This window comes from Neolamprologus brichardi, chromosome 5 (assembly GCF_056152115.1).
Source record: "Neolamprologus brichardi isolate AB-2024 chromosome 5, ASM5615211v1, whole genome shotgun sequence".
NCBI lineage: Eukaryota > Metazoa > Chordata > Actinopteri > Cichliformes > Cichlidae > Neolamprologus > Neolamprologus brichardi.
This window is the reverse complement of record NC_142108.1, coordinates 1,001,021-1,022,349: the sequence shown is the minus strand read 5'-3', so window position 1 is coordinate 1,022,349 and position 21,329 is coordinate 1,001,021. Positions and strand designations below refer to the sequence as shown.

The window sequence follows — 21,329 nt, the reverse complement described above, 5'->3', positions numbered from 1 at the left end:
TATTAGCTTTAAATGCCAACCCTGTATGCTAGTAATAATATATAGCATATAACTAAACTTGAACTACCACAACAATATAATAATTTCTCACTGTTGCTCTGACAGGTAGGAATTGTGGTGTGTGGTAAATTAGCGGTCCCCAACCCCCGGGCCTCAGAACGGTACCGGTCCGTGAGTCGTTTGGTACCCGGCCGCGAGATTTGATGCTCAGGTGTGAAATTTATAGTTTTCAGGGTTTTTATTGGTTTTCGGCGTTATTTTGTTATTGTTTTTATCGTTTACTCGGTTGTCCTGGGTCTTTTCACGTGTGTTATGAAAAAAATCTTCTTTTTTCGGTACCGGTACTAGTTTTATTTTGTTGTATTTATCCGCGACACCTTAAAGGCCGGTCCGTGAAAATATTGTCGGGCATAAACCGGTCCGTGGCGCAAAAAAGGTTGGAGACCGCTGTGGTAATGGTACGTGGACTGTTTTTTTAAATAGCACTTTTCTGCTTTAGCGGAGGACTCAAAGCACTGATGCAACATACGAATGAGTCTGAGGTTATGTTCAGGGCTAAAGCTGCGGGGTTTTTCTCCTCACTTTTAAGCATTTCGTCTAAATGCTGCATGAGGTGTGTGAAGCTTTGACTTCCTTTGTTCTATTCGCCGGTGCTTTTGTAAGATGAGCTTTCATCGCCGTTGTGAAAAATGTTATGCTGTAATACACAGCATAGACGCTTCTGTGAGCGACAGCTGAGCAACGAAGTCTCTTCTGCCAAGTCAACAACACCTCTCCGAGCCAAGTCTGTCAAAATAAGCATCTCTACCGCACACATAACATTTGACTCATATCCTCCAGATTTGCCTGCACGCTCACCTCTCTGACGGGACATATTCTATACTTAGGACAGCCTTCAGTAAATCATCGCTGCAGCGCTGGAGGTTAGGGTGATGTGGGAATGACAGCAAAATGAGATCTTTCTCCAGAAAGCTATTAACCAATTCAGGCTCACAGCAGGAAGGAACCGTAGCCTCACACATGCACAATTAACATGCCGAGGAAAACTCGTAGCGTTTCCACGTGGGTAGTTCAGAGTTTCACATTTTGATAGCAGATAAATTAAAGTCCTCTCCCAGGGAGTGACAGCTGCTGAATGTGTTAATCCAAATGTTGCAGCAACATTGCTGCTTTCTGGAGCACATGAGGGGAGCTAACCTGCAAACTGTGATTAATATGTCAGTGTAGCTAAGGCACAATTAGAGCCATAGGGTTGGCCTTTGATACAGCTCCACACCGAACTGTCAAAGCCACTATAATTTACACATAGTTTATGGATTTATTTTCATTCCTCTCGGGTGTGATTAATTTTCTTCTTGTAGTCTGGTGGAGGCAAACAGCGTGGTTGTATAATCAATCATCGGCTCAGAATGCCAGTGTGTCACTTTCATTTCTCGCTGCCATCGCGTGTCTCGTTTGGTATGATTGTCTCACATTTGAGACAATCAGCAGGTTCCCATCCTTTGACTCATAAACTCATCACTCAGAGCTGGATTCAGGCCTGAGTGTGGTGGCACGCAACCAAAGTCAGAGAAGAGAGTGAACCGAAACCACCACCTCTGCCTCCTCACACACACTCCGTGACACTCCCTCTTCTTCCCTCGAGTTATTCGTGTCCTCCCCGTACTCAGCAGCATGTCAGACAACGGAATTAAACCACAATGCTGTTATTCATTTTGTTCCCTCTGCCTCAGGTCAGCACGGTGGGTGTTTATCATGCAGATTCCATCTAAGGATGTAAAGTATGTCTCACCTGAAGAAAACTAAGATAATAGAAAACACATGAAAACCCAGCAGCTGTAGAAAAACTTCAGACCTGTGTGCGCATACATTTATTCTAAGACGGGATACTAAGAAAGATTTAAGATTAACCCCAGAGAGAAGGGTTACATCTCCTGGGTCTAGGTGTGGCTTGCCCCTCTGGGGTCGGGGGTACCTGGACCTGGGATATAGAGTATGTTTGGGGAGTGTGACTGTCTGTTTGTGTCTGTCTACACGTTGGGTGAGTGCCGAGTATTTGGTTGTGTATATGGGGGTGGGAATGCACGTTTGTGTCCGCGTGCGCCTGTTCGTCTGTGGCTGTATCCCAATTCAGGGTCTGCAGCCTCAACGATCCTCAAGGGCCGCGTACTCAAAGACCGCTAAGGCCGGAAGTGCGAGGCTTGTGAAATGGGACGGTCTAGCCTCCGTTGCGCTGCCCAGGTTGCCTAGCAACCATGATACTAACAGCTGGAAATGTTTCATACAGCTTTGTTGGACAGAAATGAAGGAGAAAATCTTTTGTTCATTTGTTTGTTTGTTTCTACATGAGCTTTGATCATCCTCTGATTAAGCTCAGCTATTGAACGGCGTATATTTTAAAGTAAAGGCTTTAAAACCAAGTTAGTACAAACGTCACTAACGTCACATGACTTTGCCGACATGTGGCCAACAGGAATGTTTTAATGTTCTTCGTTATTAAACATTTGCACATAAATAAGTGACATAATATTCAGTACTTACTTAAAGTTTACTCTTTGGGCGCCCCTCATCCGCCGTTTTTTTCGGCAAAATTATCCACACCCACCGCCGCGCTATGCATTCTGGGATATGTTGGGCCACGAAGTCTACACCGCCACATCCTTAAAATTCAGGGAAATGAAGGACGCATTTGAGGGCCGCATTTCGAGCAGCCTTCGAATTGGGACAGCCTTCGTCGCGTCGCGGTGACGTAATCAGCCTTAAAATGCGGCCTTTAAGGCTGCAGACCCTGAATTGGGATACAGCCTGTGTCTATATGTCAGGTCGGGTCTTAGACTCGACCTCTCTGGGTACATCTCAGGCCCTCCAAAGTACAGAGGCCTATCTCCCCTCACCACACTCCCTGCCGGTGGCTGGTGCCCTCAGACGTTGGTGTGCTTGTGGTCCTTGTCGACTGGGGCTGGGCGCTCATGTATGTACCGGCTCACTCCTGGTGGCCGATTGGCGGGGCCTGGCACCTGTGGCCTGGCGCCTGTGGCCTGGCTGGGCCCCTTCCGGGGGATGGGATGCCCTCAGGCCTCTGGGCCTGAAGCTCGGTCCTCTCTGGCACAGCTGGCTGCCGGCAGAGCCATGTTATTAAAGGTAACATCACTGAGCACTTTGGTGTGTTTCGGCTTAATCTGCACCTCCCATTTTCCAAAAGCAGGCAGTAGAGACTATATTTTCATAGCCTTTCCTGTTTTGGCTTCTTTTATTCGTATTCCATCAGTGAAGTGATGACATTTATTTATTTATTTTGGTCTGAGTCACCTGTCCTTTTGGAGTGGCAGGTGTGTTTGAAGTTAAAGGGCTTTCATGAAGCGGTCCCACAGCCAGTCAGGGTATGCTCATGGAAAATAAGAAAACACTATCAGTGCATCAAAAACCAAAGAAAAGCTCTTGAATGTGAATGATTTAACTTACATTACATACACATAACATTTGAACACGATATCCTCGTTGTAGTTTCCACCCACGATTATAAATGTTACAGACTTGCCAAAGGAAAACTCTGAACAGTATTGTGTTGTGAGTAATTACAGGGCATGTTATTACTTGTATGAAGGCGATCGATGGAGGCAGTGGGTGCAGGCTCTGACTCTGCAGTGCCACCTTCTGACCTCAACTACAAGAACTGATTTTATTTTAGTAGTCTACATAACTTTGATCAACAAGGACATAAGATAACTATCTGATGCAAACGTATTTTATTTTAACCTATCTTCATAGTCCTCACTTCTATAATGAAGGGAAGGCATGACATGTTATTTGAACTACTCATAATGTCTCTTTCAGTCTTTCCTTTGTTGCTCACTCTGGATAAAAAGTCCTGGCATCGCGACATCAGTTGCTTTTGTTCTGACCTTTCTGCAACCCCTCGATGCGTTCATGGACCGGCTTCTTCTGGGGGAATGGCGTTACTTAAGTGTATTTGACATTTGACTCTTCACAACACAACTGAAGACCAAAGTGTATATACTTTGGTGGATGCTGCATCTTTGCTTATGAAATACATCTTTGCTGCGACCATGCTCAGGTGCTCTGACCCATTCCCAGTGAAAAATGCTAAACTTCTGTACAGCATTTTTTATGTTGATCATTTTAATTCCTATTAAGAATTTATTTCGATTGATTTCTTTCCACAGCATAAATATAATTCTTTTAAGTTTTGATGTTTAGTGACTGTTCTGATACTAAATTAAGCTTATGCTTAAACCATTTAAAGAAAAAAAGGATACAAGTTTGAAAGTACATACTCAAGTTTACTATTTAATCACTGTGTGTCACACATATTCAGAATTATTATGTTATTATGATTTTTATTGTGTGCAGGCCTCGGCCTCCATACACAAACATGCATTAGGACCAACTCTCACTGCACTGATGCTCTTCTCCAGTAAACAGCAGCTCTCACTGTGACATGCAGCTACGATTGATGGTGCTGCTGTTTATAGGAGAAGAGTGTCAAACTCTCAGGTTTTACTTATTGGGAAAAAATGAATCAGAAGCAGTGACAGAGCCCATATTCACTGTCTCCAAAGCCTTCACACCAGCACACATCTCCTCCTCTTGATTATTATTCTTTTAATAAATGTATTTGTATATCTGTATGGATATGTTTTGGCTGGTCTGCAGGTTTGTACAGCTGCTGTGTATATGTGTGTTTTTTCAATACATCTAAACTCTGTGCATGAGCGAAGCCGCTGCTCCTGCCCTGACTGTAGCACAATCAGATCTTCTTTTACTCTTACTTTTTGTGAATCACAAGGTTTAAAACTACTTAAAAACACACACACAAAAAGTAACTCTGCCAGAGTGCCTTTTTTGGGTCACTTTTGCTGGTACCAAGCCTAGAAAAAGGAGGTGGGTTGGAATTGTGACATTAAAAAACCACCAATTGCTAAATGAAATTTAATTTGTAGTTCTAAATATATTCGAAATGCATTTATTGTGTTTTTTACTCACTTTATGTCTCTTCCACGATATTTCTCTCTCCTACAATGTAGGTTATAATAGACTAGCATATGCTACTTCCGGTAGGGAAACTCCTATAGTGTGCTTCGTTTCCGGTGTGATATTCGCGTCTTGTTTACGGTCGGGTTTTCCAAAAAAAGTCAACCAAATGGACGAATCAAGCGACGATTTACATTTCTCAAGATGTCTTGAGCATTTACCGAATATATCTGTAGATGATGTTCATCGACTTGTCGATATTTTTCCCTTGCGCCTCAGAGCAAAAGAGAGAAGGGATTGAAATTTCTCAGTATTTGTATATAAAGTTCCCTCGTTTATCGCGGGTGTTATGTTCTAAAAATAACCAGCGATAGGTGAAATCTGCGAAGTAGCCAGCTTTATTTTTTACAATTATTTTAGATGTTTTAAGGCTGTAAAACCTGTCATTACACACTTTATACACTTTTCTCAGACAGGCATGAACAGTTTCATACTTTTCTCTCTTGTTTAAACACTCTCAAAGTTTACACCGCCATAGAAAAATAAGTAAAGTATTATAGAATGAAATGGAAAAAATATCTTAAATCCTTATCAGATGTAAGATGTAAAATGTTCACTACTTAAAATCACCTATCCGGTCCTTAAGTCTGACGTCATTAGCTGTGCCTGGGCCCAAACTCAGCTTCAGGTCCTAAAGTCACACGATCACTGCAGCATCACGATCGGCGTTGTTGCTTTACCAGGTGTAACAATTAAGTTTAGCATCCAGGCATCCATGAAAACAGGATTTATGGAATTTAACAGAGTTAGAAGCTAACAGGAAGTTAGCTCGCTAGTTTCCATCTAATGATAAACCACCATGTTCTGACTGAGAGATTTCTTAAAAAATTAAACGTACAGCTCTGCTATCACTTCCAACACACAAGAAGACAGAAAACTAAACAGCAGTGACGTTCGTAAGGTTACTGAAGTTGGACTAGCTGGTATATAACGATGTGCTACGTGATCACTAGCGGCACAACTATGTTAGCATAACATAAACACAGTGAAGCTGGAGGATGAACGCTAACTTTTTTCCACTTGATAAAAGTTAACGTGAGGGATTCTGGTAGTCAGGGACAAATGCAATCGCATGGCAGGATGCTGTAAACGGACCAAACTTAAGTCAGGAGAACAACTGAGATAATCCATCCACAATATGAGGTTAGTCATTAATGTACTGCTGCACGGGCTGGGCTGTAGTTACATTATAAGGTTTTAAAAACTGAGCTTTAAAATGATTAGCGGTAATAAAAACCGAGAGAGGCCGACAGTGACAAGCAGAGTCGTTATGGCCCGGAAGCAGGGTTCATCACGTCATACAGTACTCAAATTTATAGTAATTTCTGTATTTCCTTTAAAAAAACCTGACTTGTTACCCCCTTATTTTAATGTGCCTAGTATTTTAAGGTGGATATAATTACACTGTAATTTCAAATGCCCTTTTGTCCCAGGCTGTATTATGAACTATTACCCCCCCAAAAAAGAAACTGCTAAATGCTGATGTGTCAACATGAGTCTGTTGCTCTGAATTTGTTATTCCATTAAGCTGTTGACTTTGACCACAATCATTTAGACTAAACTACCCTGAAAATGCATAAGAAAGAGATCTTCATAAGTCCAGTGTGAATAAGGAGATTCTAACAAGATAGACATTATGGATCCACGGCCTCCTCAGGACCCGACCCCTGAGCTAAGATTTCAGATCTGGTGCTTTCTGCTTGTGTTTAGACATTAAGTGTTACAGTGAAGTGGACTTGGGAAGACGAAATCATTTCATTGTCCATGATAGCAAGTGAATTCTTAATTATTATTAATAAATACTGAATTATTTATGCAATAAGGGGAATAACACAAAGCCTGGGTGTATGTTACCAGCTTTTATTAGCTTGAGGGATGGATTATATACATCACAGCCAAATACTGTATATAAAAGTTGTCTGTGGTGACATCAACTACTAGTTGATGCTTGTTTCGACTCCTCGAACTGAGCAATCAACTTGCCGATCAAACAATAAAGGGTAAACTGTTCTCTTCACTCAATTTACAAAAAAAATCATGTTATAGTTGAAAAGAAAAAGGTTAAATCTAAAAATTTAAACCATAAATTCATCTGGAACGTGTTAACCGAGGTCACAGATAAAAACTAAAATACAACTGAAATTCTCTTTTCAATCAGTGAGGTTAGCTCTTACTAGCCATTAGACAGAATGGGAGTTGTATTGGTTGCCACATTAGCTACTCCCACATTTAAAATGCGATCACTTCTCATGTCGATAATGGTTTGGCATTTTTTTTGTTTCTACGTGCAGCGTTATACTAACAGGCAGGCCTGGTTTGGTTCCAGGTAGTAAACTCAGAAGATGTTTTGAGTGTTTTTGAACTGTAAAGCTCTCTGCAGAAAGAAAAACCTGATTATTGTTTAAAGAAGCAATTGGGAAGACCATGAATTTCTTCCATTCTTTAATATGGTTGTATAAAATATACTTTAGTAAGATAAAGTTCTAACCACACCAACGAATCTCCTCTTTTCCCAGGCTGAGCTGACATTCGAGCCATCATTCAACCTGATCCTCCTACTGTAATCTGTGTGTGTGTCTCATCTTAACAAATGTGTAATTGAAGCTCTGGCACATTGTGCTCCCATCTGAACAACTGAGTGCTGCAGTCAACATGTCAGCATGTGGCATTTGTCCCCAGATGCAGTGATTTGTTGAATTCCAGTCATCTCTTTAAAAGGCTGTTAATAGCTCTGATTTCATCAGTGGACAGAGGAGAAAGACTGTAGCCTCTCAGCTCAGGTTTTCCTGCAACAGTAAGACACAAAAAAGGTTAAGAGACCATATAAGACTGACTTAAAATAAATGTAGTCGTAGGAACAGAACAATAGAGATCACTGTGACTGAGGACTTTTCCCAATAATAATATGAAGGACTTCCCACAGGAATAATGACCGAGTCATAAGCCCTCCCTGCTTATTCCTCCTAATCTAAAGGTATCTGACTGAAGGCAGATTGGACTCAGTTTCCTCTCCTGCTTCCAACAACAGAACCACTGGGAGAAATTATGCGAGTTTAATGATGTAAAGCAATGAAACCTCCATCAGATAACACTGCACTTCCTGTACAAATAAGTTACTGGAGACCACACAAGACATTTTTGCTATGGAGGCTGCAGGAATATTCCAGATGTCATGGAATTGTTTTTACAGACAGCAGACTCCACATAAAACACTTAAAATGTCATTATATATTCAGACTTTCCACACATCCTGCTATCTACTACACTGACTTATGGCTGCTTCAAACCTATGACTTTAACAAATCTGATCCATAAATCCTAAAATACATTAGTAGCTATTTATACTTCCAAAAACAATCTGTAGTTCAAAATTTGGTGTAGACGCTCATTATGAAGATATTCTGGACCAGACCAGACTAGGTATGAAAATATGACCAGTATGTAAGGATTAAATGCAGCACAGTGTCTCTGTGTTCAGATCTGGTTTGATTGTTAGGGGTTGTGAAGGATCCCAAACATCCTGCACACCTTCCAAAACCATTTGGCATTTTATGAGGCTGTGATCCCGGGACCCTCATAAAATCTAATTGATCGATTGAACTTTATCGTGTGCAATGTTTGGTTCTTTCCCAATCGCAGTTTATGATCAAATCTATCTTTCAAATAGACTTTCTGGATTGTTTCCTCTTGGGTACTGACTAGTAAGAGCTTCTGAGGCCTCTATTTTTCTATACAACCAGAATGAAAGTGATTTTCTTCATATATTCTTCACATTTAACTAATAATACTCGTGAGTTTGGGGGGTTTGTTGGGGGAGGGGTTACCAGGATGTCCTTCAAGGTGCAAGTTAAACAAACTAATACTGCTTTCCTATATGTGTGGAATATTATTAAAATTAGAAACATCTGGTCAGAGTGTCAGAGTCAAATGTTTAGACTGAGACATTTTACTGTTTCATCAAAGATATTAGCTCATTTTGAAATTGATGGCAGCAACACATCTCAAAAAAATGAGATGGGGCAACAAAAGGCTGGAAATCTAAGTGGTACTAAAAAGAAATAACTGGATGAACATTTTGCAACTAAACAGTTTAACTGTTAACAAGTATTATGTATTATAGTAAGAGCATAGCTTACTTACCTTGCATCTCATTGAGACGATTCACTTTTGCTTTCAGCCCTTTGCGAAGATCATTTATCTCTTTGTCCAGCTGCTCCTGGTCTACACACCACAACAAACATCAAAAGAGTTTAGGGTGATGTGTTCTTAATAAAACTGCACATGTCAGTGAGTTGAAATGTTTTACCTTTCTGAATCATCTCTCTTGTCTTGGATTTGGGGAATTTGATAAACATGCTTCCCAAGCAAACCTTGACTTTCTCTGCAAATGTGAGCAGTGTTTTATGTCATTCATTGCATAAACACACATAGAATAAACTTTACACCTGGCTTTCCTATCACTGTGAGGTTTTGTGTTTTTAACAGCTTCTGTTGTTTGACTCTTATAGTGGCACAGCTGCTGGGAGAGGCTGCTCACCTGAATCTGCCACATCATGTTTCAGGGCATTGAGTGCCTCCCTGTTCCTGTTTCTCTTTGTGTCCAGCTCCACAATCTAGAACAACAGACGGTATTAGTTAGCAACATATATATATATATATATATATATATATATATATATTACAAAAGATGTGTTCTTCTCTCATCCATGAGCTGACAACTTAGCTAGCTAGCTTAGCAGCTAACGTCACTAGCTACGTTAGCATACCTCTGTAACGTGCATAACGATCCTCCCGTGTGAACGTCCTCAGCTCAGTATTTACTTACCTGCTGTTTAGTGGTGAGAACATCTTCAGCTGCCTCTTCGACTTCTGTCAAATACTCCAAAACACGCTGGGACACCTCGTCCATGGTTGCAGTGCCGCTTCCAAAATATGTCCGGTGTGAAACAACAGCTGAACACTACAAGGTCCGCTCGGAAACTGGCCGCAAATGTTTCTGTCATTTCCAGCCGTTTCACGAGAACGTTCATTTCTACATTTCAGTTGAAAGACGTGGCTCGTTCTGCAGCACATCTCATGTGTAGTAATGTTATGTGCAAGAGTTGATTTCAGTAACTGTACTTGTGCAATGCGAGAAATGATTTGATTTGATGATGATTTCGCCTCTTTGTACTTCTTTACCTGCTTGGTAAAATCATCTCACGCGTATACTCTCTAAAGCTGCAGGGAGACCGATAAACAGAAATATTTTAATATTTAAACACTAAATTTAGAGACACTTTTGAGTACATTTCTCTGTCTGTTGGTCAGTTTTGGAGCCACCCCTGTAGACTCTGGGCTTCGCATTTGTATTTTTTTCTCTCAGTAAGTAGATAAGTTGCCTCACAGGATACAGCAGAACTATATACCCTATTACCATTGTTACTCTGCTGCAGAATAACTTAAACTGTACGAAACACAAAAATCTCCCTGTCCATAAACGCAGACTAGAGAGGGAGAGGGGATTCACTGCATTCAAACAGAGGGACAAAGAGCTCGTGTCTGTTTTAATAACTTTGAGGAGATTTAATATGTGATCACCTCAGACTGTGCATAACAGACAAACATAGTCTTTGGCTTGATTCAAGCCGTGTGCACACTGGAATTGATTCGCTCATCTTGCATCACTTTGAGGCTGACAGCTGGTTGCTTCCAGTCATTCCAGGCTCTTCCATATTTATTGCCAGGTCATGTCAGCCAGTGTCATTCTTAACTCACTTGAACGTTGTGAAGAGTTTGCCACGAGTCCTATCCAGTTCAGTTCTAAGTAACCACTCATGAAACAAAGTTTGAGACCTGAGATAACTTTTTTCAACCTCACGGCCAACAAAACTAGCAAGAGGCTGACCTTTCTTCCTTTTTTTCCTTAACCCACAGCGACTGTCTCAGTGGGAAAAGTTGTTTTTAAGTCTATTTTTAAGTATTTCAGCTCACCTTATTTTTAACCACCATCACATCTTAGGGAACACTTTGGAAATGTGCCTTCCTCATCAGGCACAAATATCTCTTTCATCAGTCAGACTTTCCTCTGCTCTCTTCCTTTTCAGTGTTGCAGGCTCTTACTGTTGTCTCCACTTCACCTTGAGGTACATGTTTCCTCATATGGGGAAATGTCGCAGTATGCAGACTGCAGCAGCAAGCCAAGCATGTTGATTTAGATTGATTCAAATTGATGCTAAGAACAAAAATGATTTGTGCACGTTACCTTTTGTGCAAGGTAATAACGTTTAACATCCATACAACTGTAAGCCTTTCCACATCCAGAGGAAGCTAGCTCCATCTTTTCTGTACAGTCTATAGGCGTTACCGATTCTGTGTTGCACCAAAAGTGACTCGTCTTCAAAATATCTGATTCTGTTCCCACGTTATGGCCAGACTTGTGTTTTTGCATTTGATGTTTAATGATCTGAACACACATTTGTGTCACTTCCTTTCATAGATCAATCTGATCAGTTTATCCTTCAGTCTGATCCAGATTAGAAGAAATCCCTGTCATGATCTGACTGAGTCGCTGGTGTTTTGTGGGCGGAGCCTTGGTTCCTCACCTGTTCTGCCCACCTGCCATCCAGTCAGCGAGGCAATACTTAAGGCCAGCGCAATCATGCACTCTATATATCAGCTACCTCATGGAGGTAACCCAGCCTCGCTGCTTTGTAACTTTATGTCTGTTCTGTACTTACCTTGATTTAACTGTTTTCAGTTGCTCCACCACAACACTGCTTAAGTGACCTGCGGCTCAATTCTCACTACATCGCTACCTTCCTCTCGGAAACTAAACTTTTCTCCGCTCTCACCCTCCTGTCCTCCTGCCCGCCCTCACCCTCAGTTTCCTGGAAACATCACACGCTCACCACCTACAAGTAAGCCTGCGAGTCCAGTATTCACCTTTTCTCCCCGCTCAGCATCATACACCATCTTCACAAGACTGTTTGGTATTCTTTAATAACTTTTGGTGATGTTTGCTGCTTCATTCAAAAGACTAATAAACCTGAATTGCTGTAAATCATATCATATGATCACATACAGTACACGAAGCCATCTCTTTTAAATAAAGCACAAACTTCTCAAACTTGGATGTCCAGCGGCTCTCTCCCCCACAGCACAGAGAAATAACATCACATTGACAAATGAACAGTATTGCTGACTGTACATTCATAATAAAACTTTAAGGTGATGACACTGTGTAACATTCAGATTACACATTCATCACTACGCCTGCTGTTATGTGACAAACTCCACCTGTTTGGGCCTGCTTGGCCTCTGTATAGGAGAATATTTGGATCCTGGTAAATTGTCTATTATTGCAGTGACAGCGTCAGGTTTTATTTCCTGTTCTTTGAGGTTAGCCGCTCTCCTCCTCTCAGCTCCGCCTTTTCTACACTCGGAGCCGCTCCGTTTTTTCTCCCATCCGTTCTGTTTCCTGTCTCCTCCGCCTCTCCTCTGCTCTGAGCCGCTCCTCCTCCGAAACCCGCCCATCCTGTAGTCCCACACATCCCCCTTCCGGGCAACCTCATTACAGTCGCTGGCAGTGTGTTGAAGGCTGGTGGTGGCACCTTGGACGGGGTTGCGGATGTTTCCTGATGCCTGCATTCTCCTCAGGTGGCTGTTGGTCCGCACAGGGCTGCTGAACCTTTGGGCTTGTGAGCGCCTGTCTGAGGAGTGCACCCGGCTCTCGCTGTAGCTCCTTTTCGGGAGTATTTTGGGCTCTAGCGGAGCACTCGGCCTGGACTGGCGGTTGTGGCTGTAAGTCGAGCAACAGCATGGCGCACTACAGCGGGAGCAGCGGATCCGGCAGAGAGTGCAGGCGCAGCCGGAGAGGAGGGCGGAGTGACTAGCCAGGGAGGAGAGGAAAGTGAGGGGGAAGGCACGCTGACACTGGAGGATGCACTTGGGAGAGCTGAGGCGTGATGTGGCGGCAGCAGGGGACCTGTGACAGCTGGATATCACTTCTGATACTGCCGACTTCCCGCTCTCCTCCTGGACGGTCTGGATCTGACGCCACTCCAGCTGCAGCAGCTTCTCCAGATACCTTTCCAAAGGGCCCACAGGCCTGGGCCGGGGGGTACCTCGGCCTTCCACGTTGTAGAAAACAGCCAGCTGACTCAGGCTCCACGAATTAAAAGGTGGAGGGAGGAAGTCTGGGAAGTCAAAACCTCCGTGGCTCTGCAAATTGGATCTGTGGCTGCGAGGGGAGCAGTCCTCGGCCTCGATGACCTCTGGCCTGAGCTCGAGCCGAGGAGGAACACGACCGCAGGCTGACACAGGAAGTCTCTCTGACTCAGACAAGTCGGTGTCGCTGTCATCTTCTCCATGGCGACTCAGGCGTCCGACCTCCAGTTCTGGCGAGCGTCTTTCCAGCTGCTCGGTGCTGCAACCGCACATGCAGTGGTGGGAGACGGCCGCTGCGTGTTTGCCCTCTCTGCTCCCCGCATGCTTGTGCTGTCTGTGGCTGGAGCGCTTAGTGACCGGCAGCACCTTTGGCTCCATCCTGCCCTCTGTGGGGGACACTGGAAGAGGCTTTGACTCTGAGGATCTGTGAGCGCTGCGAGGCAAAGCAAAGCTCTTATCTGAGCACTGAGACAGCAGCGAACAACACAAACTTTGCACAAACTGCGACCTCACCTGTGCTGAGAAGTATTGCGTTTAGCTGAGGAGTTGTTAGACTTGTGCTTTCTTCTTTGTTGCAGCCTCTGCAATTACAGACACATTATGTTCAACTTATCACTTAAACATGGTCATGGTAATGTTATTACCATGGTAATAAATTGAGACTTGTTGACATTTTGCCTGATATAAATAGTAGCTATTGTGCCACAGAAATGTGTCATTATGTGGAATTAAGGGAAAAATAGCGACATGTAAACAACAGCAGCTCTGTATCTTGTATGAAAGCAGTCACTAGTTAATGTACCATCATATGAAACAGAACCGGAACACCAGCTCATTTGACTGATCGTGTGTGTGATACAGTGATCCGATCCACACTCACTTTCTCGCTGTTGTTTTCCTGACTTGGGAGCGCGTGCTGCGGCGCTGTGGACTTCCTCTGAGACTGCCGCCTTCCCATTATGTTACTTGAGAGAAATAAACAAATCTTCCGAGTTAAATGTGACCGATGAAACACATGAAATGTAGAAACAGCAGCACAGGGCAGACATGGCGGTCTTCTTTGTTCACGCACGTACACAGTGAGCATTTACACATCAAAGTGCAGTCACACACCACCGACAACCAGCGTCTGCGCCGCCACCGAGGACACGGCAACAAACAGCAGTCATGTCTTCATCCGTTACCACCGTGTAACCCCAATAATAAGCATATCTGGCGGTACCTGCCCACATTAGGCCCGATGCTCCACAGATCCTTCTTCCATTTCCTCTCCCTGCTGGACAGCCTCTCGGCACACCGCTGTGCCACTTGCTCCTGCAGAATGGTGCCCATCCCAGCTTCCAGCGGGCACCAATGAAATGGGCGAGTGAGCTGTTCACGCGAAACACGGTGCTGTGATCATAATGAGTAGTGGGCTGAAATGAACCAAACACAACTGTGTTTAGGTATGGATCCCTGTGTGCGATTCACCTGCCGCCCAGCAGGGGGCAGTGGGGCTCACAGAGGGAGCACGGTTAATGTGCTGAGTGGTTCATACACGTACCGGCAGCTTAAATGCCTCCGTGTATTTAAAATAAACTAAATCGACAGCTTTACCAGTCCGACCCACTCAACGTGAAATGTGCTCAACATTACCTGGAGTGAATTTGACACCTTTGGTTTATACTGAGGACAATCAGTTCAATGATTCACAAGAGAGAGGACCCAATGCACACACCAGAGAGCTAAACAATGAATAATACACATCAATAAATGTATTGGGGGATGTGCAGGAACCCGGATCAGAGCATTTGACTGTTTCTTCTGTGACTTCCTTGAAAACTTAGTGTATAAAGGTACAGAAAAATAAAATGTGCTGAACTAAATGTAAAATATACTCAGTTCATACCAGATACCTGCTATCCCGTTACTGAGTTTATATTAGAGAATAAGAGAATAAATTAAATGTATGTAACACACACAGAGGTTCTAGGTCTGACCAACCGTCTCGGCCGTGGGAAAAAGATGACAACCAATAAAATTCTAAAAGATAATTTATTAGTACAATGATCAAAAATTGGAAGGATAACACAGTTCAGCTTCCCACTTGCAAAAGAGATTAAAAATAATAATAATATAAGGCCAGAGACAGCGATGCATCAAGTCAGTTGGACTTTATCAGCAGTTGTCCCCCCAAGTCTCACCACCCTGTAAGTAGAAGGCCAGTAATCACTCCAGCCCCAGCAACCCAACTCTGCCTTTAGACTGCAGCATATGGTCGGCCCAGGCCTGTACAGAGAGACAAGATGTCACCACATCTTCATTATACAATTCACAGAGCAGCAAACTATCCATCATAAACACATTTAAATCAAGTCATCTTGATGACACACCTGCACAGAGAGACAAAACATCACAGCAGTGTTTGTAGTATGGACTATAAGTAGACTAGAGTATCAGTGAAATCAAATACACCTGCCTTCAATTAATCCAACCCCATCACAGCAAATGTGGCAAACAAAACCACCAGTGCAACTTCCCACAACAAACATGGAGGTGACATTTGTCCACCATGTTACATGTACTTTAGTAAATACTAAAATATATATATTTAGCTCAGATACTTAGTTGGTATCGACTATTTTCCTTGTGGAATTGTTTAGTATTTACTGTATATTTACTCATTGTTTTGCAAGTATTGCCGGTGTTGTGCCAAAAAGTAATTTTCTGCCAAAAACTGATTTCCGGTATTTGCCAAAAACTGATTGCTCATATTTAAACTGCTATAAGTAACTTGTTGGGCTATAATATGTGAAACATATGTCAAATGCATCCCTTATGGATGACATAGAGTCATCTTGAGCCACAAACAACATTCGTGTAACAAGGTAGAAGCCGCAATCAGTTTTTGGCAGCGACTTTTATGTAACCTTTATTTATGCAGTTAAAAAAATCTCATTAACATTAAAAATGTCTTTTGTAAGAGTAAGCTGGCCAAGAAGACAGCAGAAATGGCAGCAAATATTACAATAGTTCAGTAAAAATATTTTAAGTTTGGATAAAAGACTGGATTGGTTATAATGTAAGTACAATAACACAGAGTTGTAAAGATACTTATAAAACCCCTTTGTAAACTCTGTTCACCGAAGTCTATTTACGAAGATACATAAAGATATTACACATACACAGATATTACACAAATACACAGAAACATTGGAAATCAGTTTTTGGCACAACACCGGGACCAAAATAAAGCTTTTAACAACTAACCAGAAGAGGGCAGCAGCTCCCACAGCGGCTACTGCCGTCTACGAGAGGAGAAGAAGACTTCGCTCCTTCGCAGGGACCAGCGCGTCTTCTTGTCCTCCAAAATGTCCAAGTTACAGCAGCTCAGACTCTTCGTGAATGAGCGTCTGACAGCAGCAGCGGAGGAAATCTTCGGCGCCGTGGAGAGAACCATATTAGAGTTTCACACTGACAAAGCTTTTGTGTCCCAGTCAGAAGATGTGAAGCCCAGCGAGCTGCTAACGCTAGCCGAGGCTCTGAAAGCGGAGGAGGAGGAGGTGTTCCCGGCAGGTTGGTCTATTATCACCATGCAGATAAGCAGGCTGCTGTCAGCCATCAGACCAGTTTTAATGTGCGTGTAGCCTGGGACTACAGTCAGCACAGACCGCAGTCACAGAGCTGACCCCCGGATTTTCTTAAGGCGGACGAACCATCTAAGAAACCGCGTTTTTCCCATGCAGCGGTTAAATGCACCGTTTTAGGTTCAGAAGAGTAGAGAGTGACCCAAATACATATTTAGGCGTTCATGGTGTTCTCTATTAATTAAACCTAATTTGCATATCAAATTTCATAAAGGTTGTAATGTAAACATATTTTAATTTAGGCAATTATCTATATATTTATTTAAGCATATATGACTCTGTATTAGGGGGTTTACAGAAGTTAAAATAAATAACTTAGTTCCTATAAGGTTTGGTTAGATTTCTTTTTGAGGGGACATTACATCATAGATTGGGCTTCTTGTTTTCAGTGGTGATGGACAGTTTGACATATGAGCTCAGCGAGGAGTCTCTCTGGACTTCGATGTTCACAGGTGGAGGTGTGCTTTGGAGAGGAAAGGAGTAAGAGTCAGCAGAAGCAACACCGTGTGTAAAAGAGAATGAGATGGGTGGATAAGTTTAAGTATGTGGGTCAACTATACAAAACAACAGAGTTCACAAGGGAGGTGAAGAAGAGAGTGCAGGCAGGGTGGAGTCGGTGGAGATGAGTTAAAGGGTCTGGTTTGTGATTGAAGGACAGCAGCAATAGAGAAAGAAGGCTTGTAAAGATGGCAGCGGGACCTGTTATAAGATATGTTTGGAAAAACGTTTATGTACCAGGGGAATAATAAAAATAATACTTAGCAGGTCTTAAAATTGGATAAATGTGACTTCAGATGAACAAAAAGACTTATTACAGATGTGTGTGGAGATTCTTGGTAGTCTGAAGAGCTAGAAAGGCTTTAAGTCTGCAGCCATTTACAGTTAAAACACGCACTGTTGTAAAGAGTGGATTCTTTCTAACACGTAATTGTTCTGCTATAGGGCTGCCACAAACGATTATTTTGAGTGGACTAGTCACCGATTATTTTTGCCATTAGTCGACTAATCAGATCATCATCCATTGGAGTAAAACGTACAGCTTATTGCACCAGCAGCATCTGCTCTTATATAACTATCATTAGCTTACAGCTTAAAGTGTTTAAGGTCTGTGCTAACTAAAAATAAAGACAAGATGATAGTTTATTAAATTTTAATGAAATCTGCAGGTTGTTTCAGTGAAGTTTAATAAACTCATTGTTATCTAAAATATAACAGGACACCGGAGTATATTCTTGAGCATCTCACACTTCTGATAATCAGCTGTCTGCTTGACGTTTATTCAGCTGTGTAAAAACTTTAATCTCAGTAAAACCGATTTACTCAGAAACAAATAAAATACTAAAAAAAAAAAAAGCCAAACAATAACATTTTTAAGTTATCTAAGTGACTTATATATCATGTTTAACCTGAGTAGCGAAAGACAGCGGTGGGTTTGAAAACGATTTGCCGTGAGTCCGGTGTTCTCAGCGGCTCTAGTGAGCCTAGCCCCCGGCTAGCTATCGAGCTAGTGGGTAACAGATGTCTCCGAAAACGTCGGCGCGCTTTTGAAAATATGTGGTGTCTTGATAAACTGAGCAGATATTTGAGGTTTACACAGCTACATTCTCGCCTGAAAATATGTTAAACGTTTATTTTGTGACCCAGAAAGAATAATAAGAGTAATATTAAAACTAACTAGCTGCCGCCATTGTTGACAACTGCGCTGGGCTGCGCTATGAATTCTGGGACACAGCTTCTTCTTCTTCGGGGTTTAACGGCAGCTGGCATCCTTGTACATGCAGTGCTGCCATCTTCTGTTTCAGTCCGTTATTACACTCTTAAATCCTACTACTTATTCCTGCGTCTTTTGTGATCTTACAAAGCTTCAAACGACGGGTCGACTTATTAGTCGTCGACGATTTTGATAGTCGACGTAATCGTGACTAGTCGACGTAATCGTGGCAGCCCTATTCTGCTACCTACCAGCTTCATGGGTTGCTGGTAGGTAGCAGAACAACAGCAGTCACTCCAGACATGTTCGCAAGTGTATGGGACACGTTGGACTATGACATGGACATATGCTGTGCATCCTAAGCACTTGTCAACATTGCAAGTTTTGTAAGTAAAATGATATATTTAGCCATGAATTAAAACATTTACCACAAGCTTCCATGTCTATCACTTTAAACAGTAAGCCTTTTGTAAATGTTTGTCAGTGTCATATCTTTCCCTGTCATGTCTGCAGGCTCCCAACAGGCGAGTGTATCCGAAGCAGAGGTCTCCACACAGACAACATATGCTCAGGCCAGTCAGCTGTTGGTGAAGCAGGACATACTGAGAGCAGACTTTCTGGTAAATCAGGAACACTGGCCGAGAGGAGACAAAGGCCAGCTGCAGGATCTGTTACACTGTGAAGCTGTGGCTTGTTTCAAATCTGAACAGAGCGCAGGGTCCCCCTCCTCATGCTTTCAGAGCCAAAGTGTGGCAAGCACACAGGGAGTAGTGCTTTTCCCCCATGCCTCAACAGAGTCTAGGAAAATTAAGCAGGAAGCAGATGGATGTGGAGGATCGGATTTCTGCCAGCCCATCTCCTCAGATAGTGGGGCTGAAAATGATGCCTGTGATAATGAAAGGATGGAGAGCAGAGCATCCAATTCAAAGACAGTGCAGCCAAAAACAAAAACAAAGCAAAAGCAGAAGAGTTCCAGCTTAAGCACTAAGAAAAGGACAAGTCCTTTCTGTTGTAAGCTCTGTGGAGAATCTTTCTGCCACAGGAATTCATTGATGATTCACCTGAAAACACACGGAGACTGTGCGCTGCAGCACATAGAAACACACAAGGAGGACAATCTGTGTCACGTCTGTGGCAAAACATTCACCACAAAGACCCATTTAAAACGGCACATGCTGATCCACACGGGTCAGAAGCCTCACTGCTGCAAGGAGTGCGGCAGGAGATTCGCACGAGGCGAGTGTTTGAGAGTGCACATGAGGATCCACACAGTGGAGAGGCCGTACACATGTGGAGTGTGTGAGAAAGGATTCAGACAGAGAAGTAATCTAATTACTCACATGAGAAAGCATACGGGAGAGAAACCTTACCGCTGTGGCATCTGCTCAAGACCATTTGCATACAAGAAGGACATGCTGAGACACACGCAGATCCACACAAAGACGTGAAAGACTCTCCACCGTGATAAGCTTTGGTCTAGTACTTCTGAGTTTAACTTGTTTGCTGTTATAAATTTTTTTCCTTTTGGTTAAGTGTGAAAAAAGAGAAGTGAAAGTGTGTTTATTAATAGAGCAAAGTGCATTTTCAAAATGCTTGTTGTAGATTGCAAGGGCTAGGCAGTTAATCCCATTTTAACCTCCTTTACAAACAAAAAACAAACAAAAAACATTTCATAAATATTCAAAATAAGCGAGTCTGCTGCTGCCTGGATGCATTCATACATCTGCATGGTCAGACCTCTCAGTTGAGACTGTGCGCCACCAGAAGCTGCCCAGTCTTCTACCAGATGAAAGTGTCTTTGTCATTTATTTAATTTCCAATTGAATTATATTTTTTGACATTAAGCAGGCCTGCAAAGTGTCTCACAAGAGCAACATAATATTACATGTCATGGGTGGGTGTGTGGGGGGGTCCTGGGTGTTTTTAATATAGCTGCATTAATGTGTAGAACCTCTCTAAAATAATTAATAATATCATTTTAGTGTGTTCATGTGTGTGAACAGCCTGTTCTGTTTTTAAGGGTATCAACAGGGCCCTGTTCCAGAAACAGCTCTGAGTTATTTAACCTTGAGTTTCTGCTCCAGAGTCGACTTCAGTTCTGAGTCAGTCACGAGGGTTATTTCCTCACTATAAATCCAATGGTTTTTCTGTTTTTATACATATGGATATATCTATCCATAGATGTATATACTAGGGGTGCAACGATACACAAAATTCACGGTTCAATATTTTTTCTATACAAAAAAATGTTCATGCCTTTTTAATTTGTCATTTATTAAAATTATAAATATATATTTTAACTCAAAAGTACAGTTTTTAAATTTAATGTTGCTGAAACAACAAAGTAATAAAAAATAAATCTATCTGATCGAGAAATCACTCATCTTTGGAAAAGAGAGTTTATTACAGAGAAATGGCTCTTTCCAAAATAAAAGCTATACTATACGCTTCTTCTGGGCTATATTCTCAGCAGCATATTAAACATATCAGGTCCCCATAAGGAGAATCATGTGCTAACGGCTGTCTAAATGACTCGGGTAAAGTTTGTAGCATGCGTGCTTGTTGTTTTTGTCTGCTTCCACTTGTCTTTGCAGTAGGATGATGTCGGCGTAAATGTGCAGTCATATTCGTTGTGTTCCCACTAGTGCTGTCAGCGTTAATCTGAAATGACGTTAACGCCACAACACGGCGAATCTCCGTTAACGAGCTACCACGGATCGTGGGGCTGGACGGCGTCAACACGTTAACGAGCTAACTGCGCTAACGCACTAGTTCCCACCAATGTAATTGAG

General features: G+C 42.4%; 3 protein-coding genes across 5 annotated transcripts; 1 reads left to right on the top strand and 2 right to left on the bottom strand.

Moving 5' to 3' along the window:
• Positions 1–6,892: 6,892 nt before the first annotated feature.
• Positions 6,893–10,067, bottom strand: pdrg1 (p53 and DNA-damage regulated 1). Its single transcript, XM_006800211.2, has 5 exons — positions 9,878–10,067; positions 9,590–9,665; positions 9,359–9,433; positions 9,193–9,273; positions 6,893–7,838 (listed from the first exon to the last, which is right to left on the bottom strand). The coding sequence occupies exons 1-5, from the start codon at positions 9,959–9,961 to the stop codon at positions 7,756–7,758; spliced, it is 399 nt and encodes a 132-aa protein (XP_006800274.1). The 5' UTR covers positions 9,962–10,067; the 3' UTR covers positions 6,893–7,755.
• A 1,957-nt stretch (positions 10,068–12,024) lies between these two features.
• LOC102797382 (uncharacterized) lies at positions 12,025–15,439 on the bottom strand. 3 transcript variants are annotated; one of them, XM_087841240.1, is made up of 5 exons: positions 15,384–15,439; positions 14,423–14,615; positions 14,081–14,165; positions 13,714–13,781; positions 12,025–13,633 (listed from the first exon to the last, which is right to left on the bottom strand). In XM_087841240.1, exons 2-5 carry the CDS (start codon positions 14,530–14,532, stop codon positions 12,313–12,315), a joined length of 1,584 nt encoding a protein of 527 aa, XP_087697366.1. In that variant the 5' UTR covers positions 14,533–14,615; positions 15,384–15,439; the 3' UTR covers positions 12,025–12,312. The 3 variants fall into 3 exon arrangements, with proteins under 3 accessions (XP_087697366.1, XP_006800275.2, XP_087697365.1); XM_006800212.3 differs by lacking the exon at positions 15,384–15,439 and having other exon boundaries at positions 14,423–14,640; XM_087841239.1 differs by lacking the exons at positions 14,423–14,615; positions 15,384–15,439 and having other exon boundaries at positions 14,081–14,370.
• A 1,049-nt stretch (positions 15,440–16,488) lies between these two features.
• LOC102797673 (uncharacterized) lies at positions 16,489–20,839 on the top strand. Its single transcript, XM_006800213.2, has 2 exons — positions 16,489–16,755; positions 19,051–20,839. Exons 1-2 carry the CDS (start codon positions 16,551–16,553, stop codon positions 19,983–19,985), a joined length of 1,140 nt encoding a protein of 379 aa, XP_006800276.2. The 5' UTR covers positions 16,489–16,550; the 3' UTR covers positions 19,986–20,839.
• Positions 20,840–21,329: the final 490 nt, after the last annotated feature.

Coding starts and splice junctions, on each gene's coding strand:
- pdrg1 (XM_006800211.2), bottom strand. CDS start 9,961: ATGGACGAGGTGTCCCAGCGTGTTTTGGAGTATTTGACAGAAGTCGAA. Junction 9,666..9,877: donor TTCTCACCACTAAACAGCAG/GTAAGTAAATAC, acceptor CTGTTGTTCTAG/ATTGTGGAGCTGGACACAAA. Junction 7,839..9,192: donor TCGTCTCAATGAGATGCAAG/GTAAGTAAGCTA, acceptor TTACTGTTGCAG/GAAAACCTGAGCTGAGAGGC.
- LOC102797382 (XM_087841239.1), bottom strand. CDS start 14,287: ATGCTCACTGTGTACGTGCGTGAACAAAGAAGACCGCCATGTCTGCCC. Junction 13,782..14,080: donor AGGAAAACAACAGCGAGAAA/GTGAGTGTGGAT, acceptor CTGTAATTGCAG/AGGCTGCAACAAAGAAGAAA. Junction 13,634..13,713: donor CGCAATACTTCTCAGCACAG/GTGAGGTCGCAG, acceptor TTTGCCTCGCAG/CGCTCACAGATCCTCAGAGT.
- LOC102797673 (XM_006800213.2), top strand. CDS start 16,551: ATGTCCAAGTTACAGCAGCTCAGACTCTTCGTGAATGAGCGTCTGACA. Junction 16,756..19,050: donor GGAGGAGGTGTTCCCGGCAG/GTTGGTCTATTA, acceptor TCATGTCTGCAG/GCTCCCAACAGGCGAGTGTA.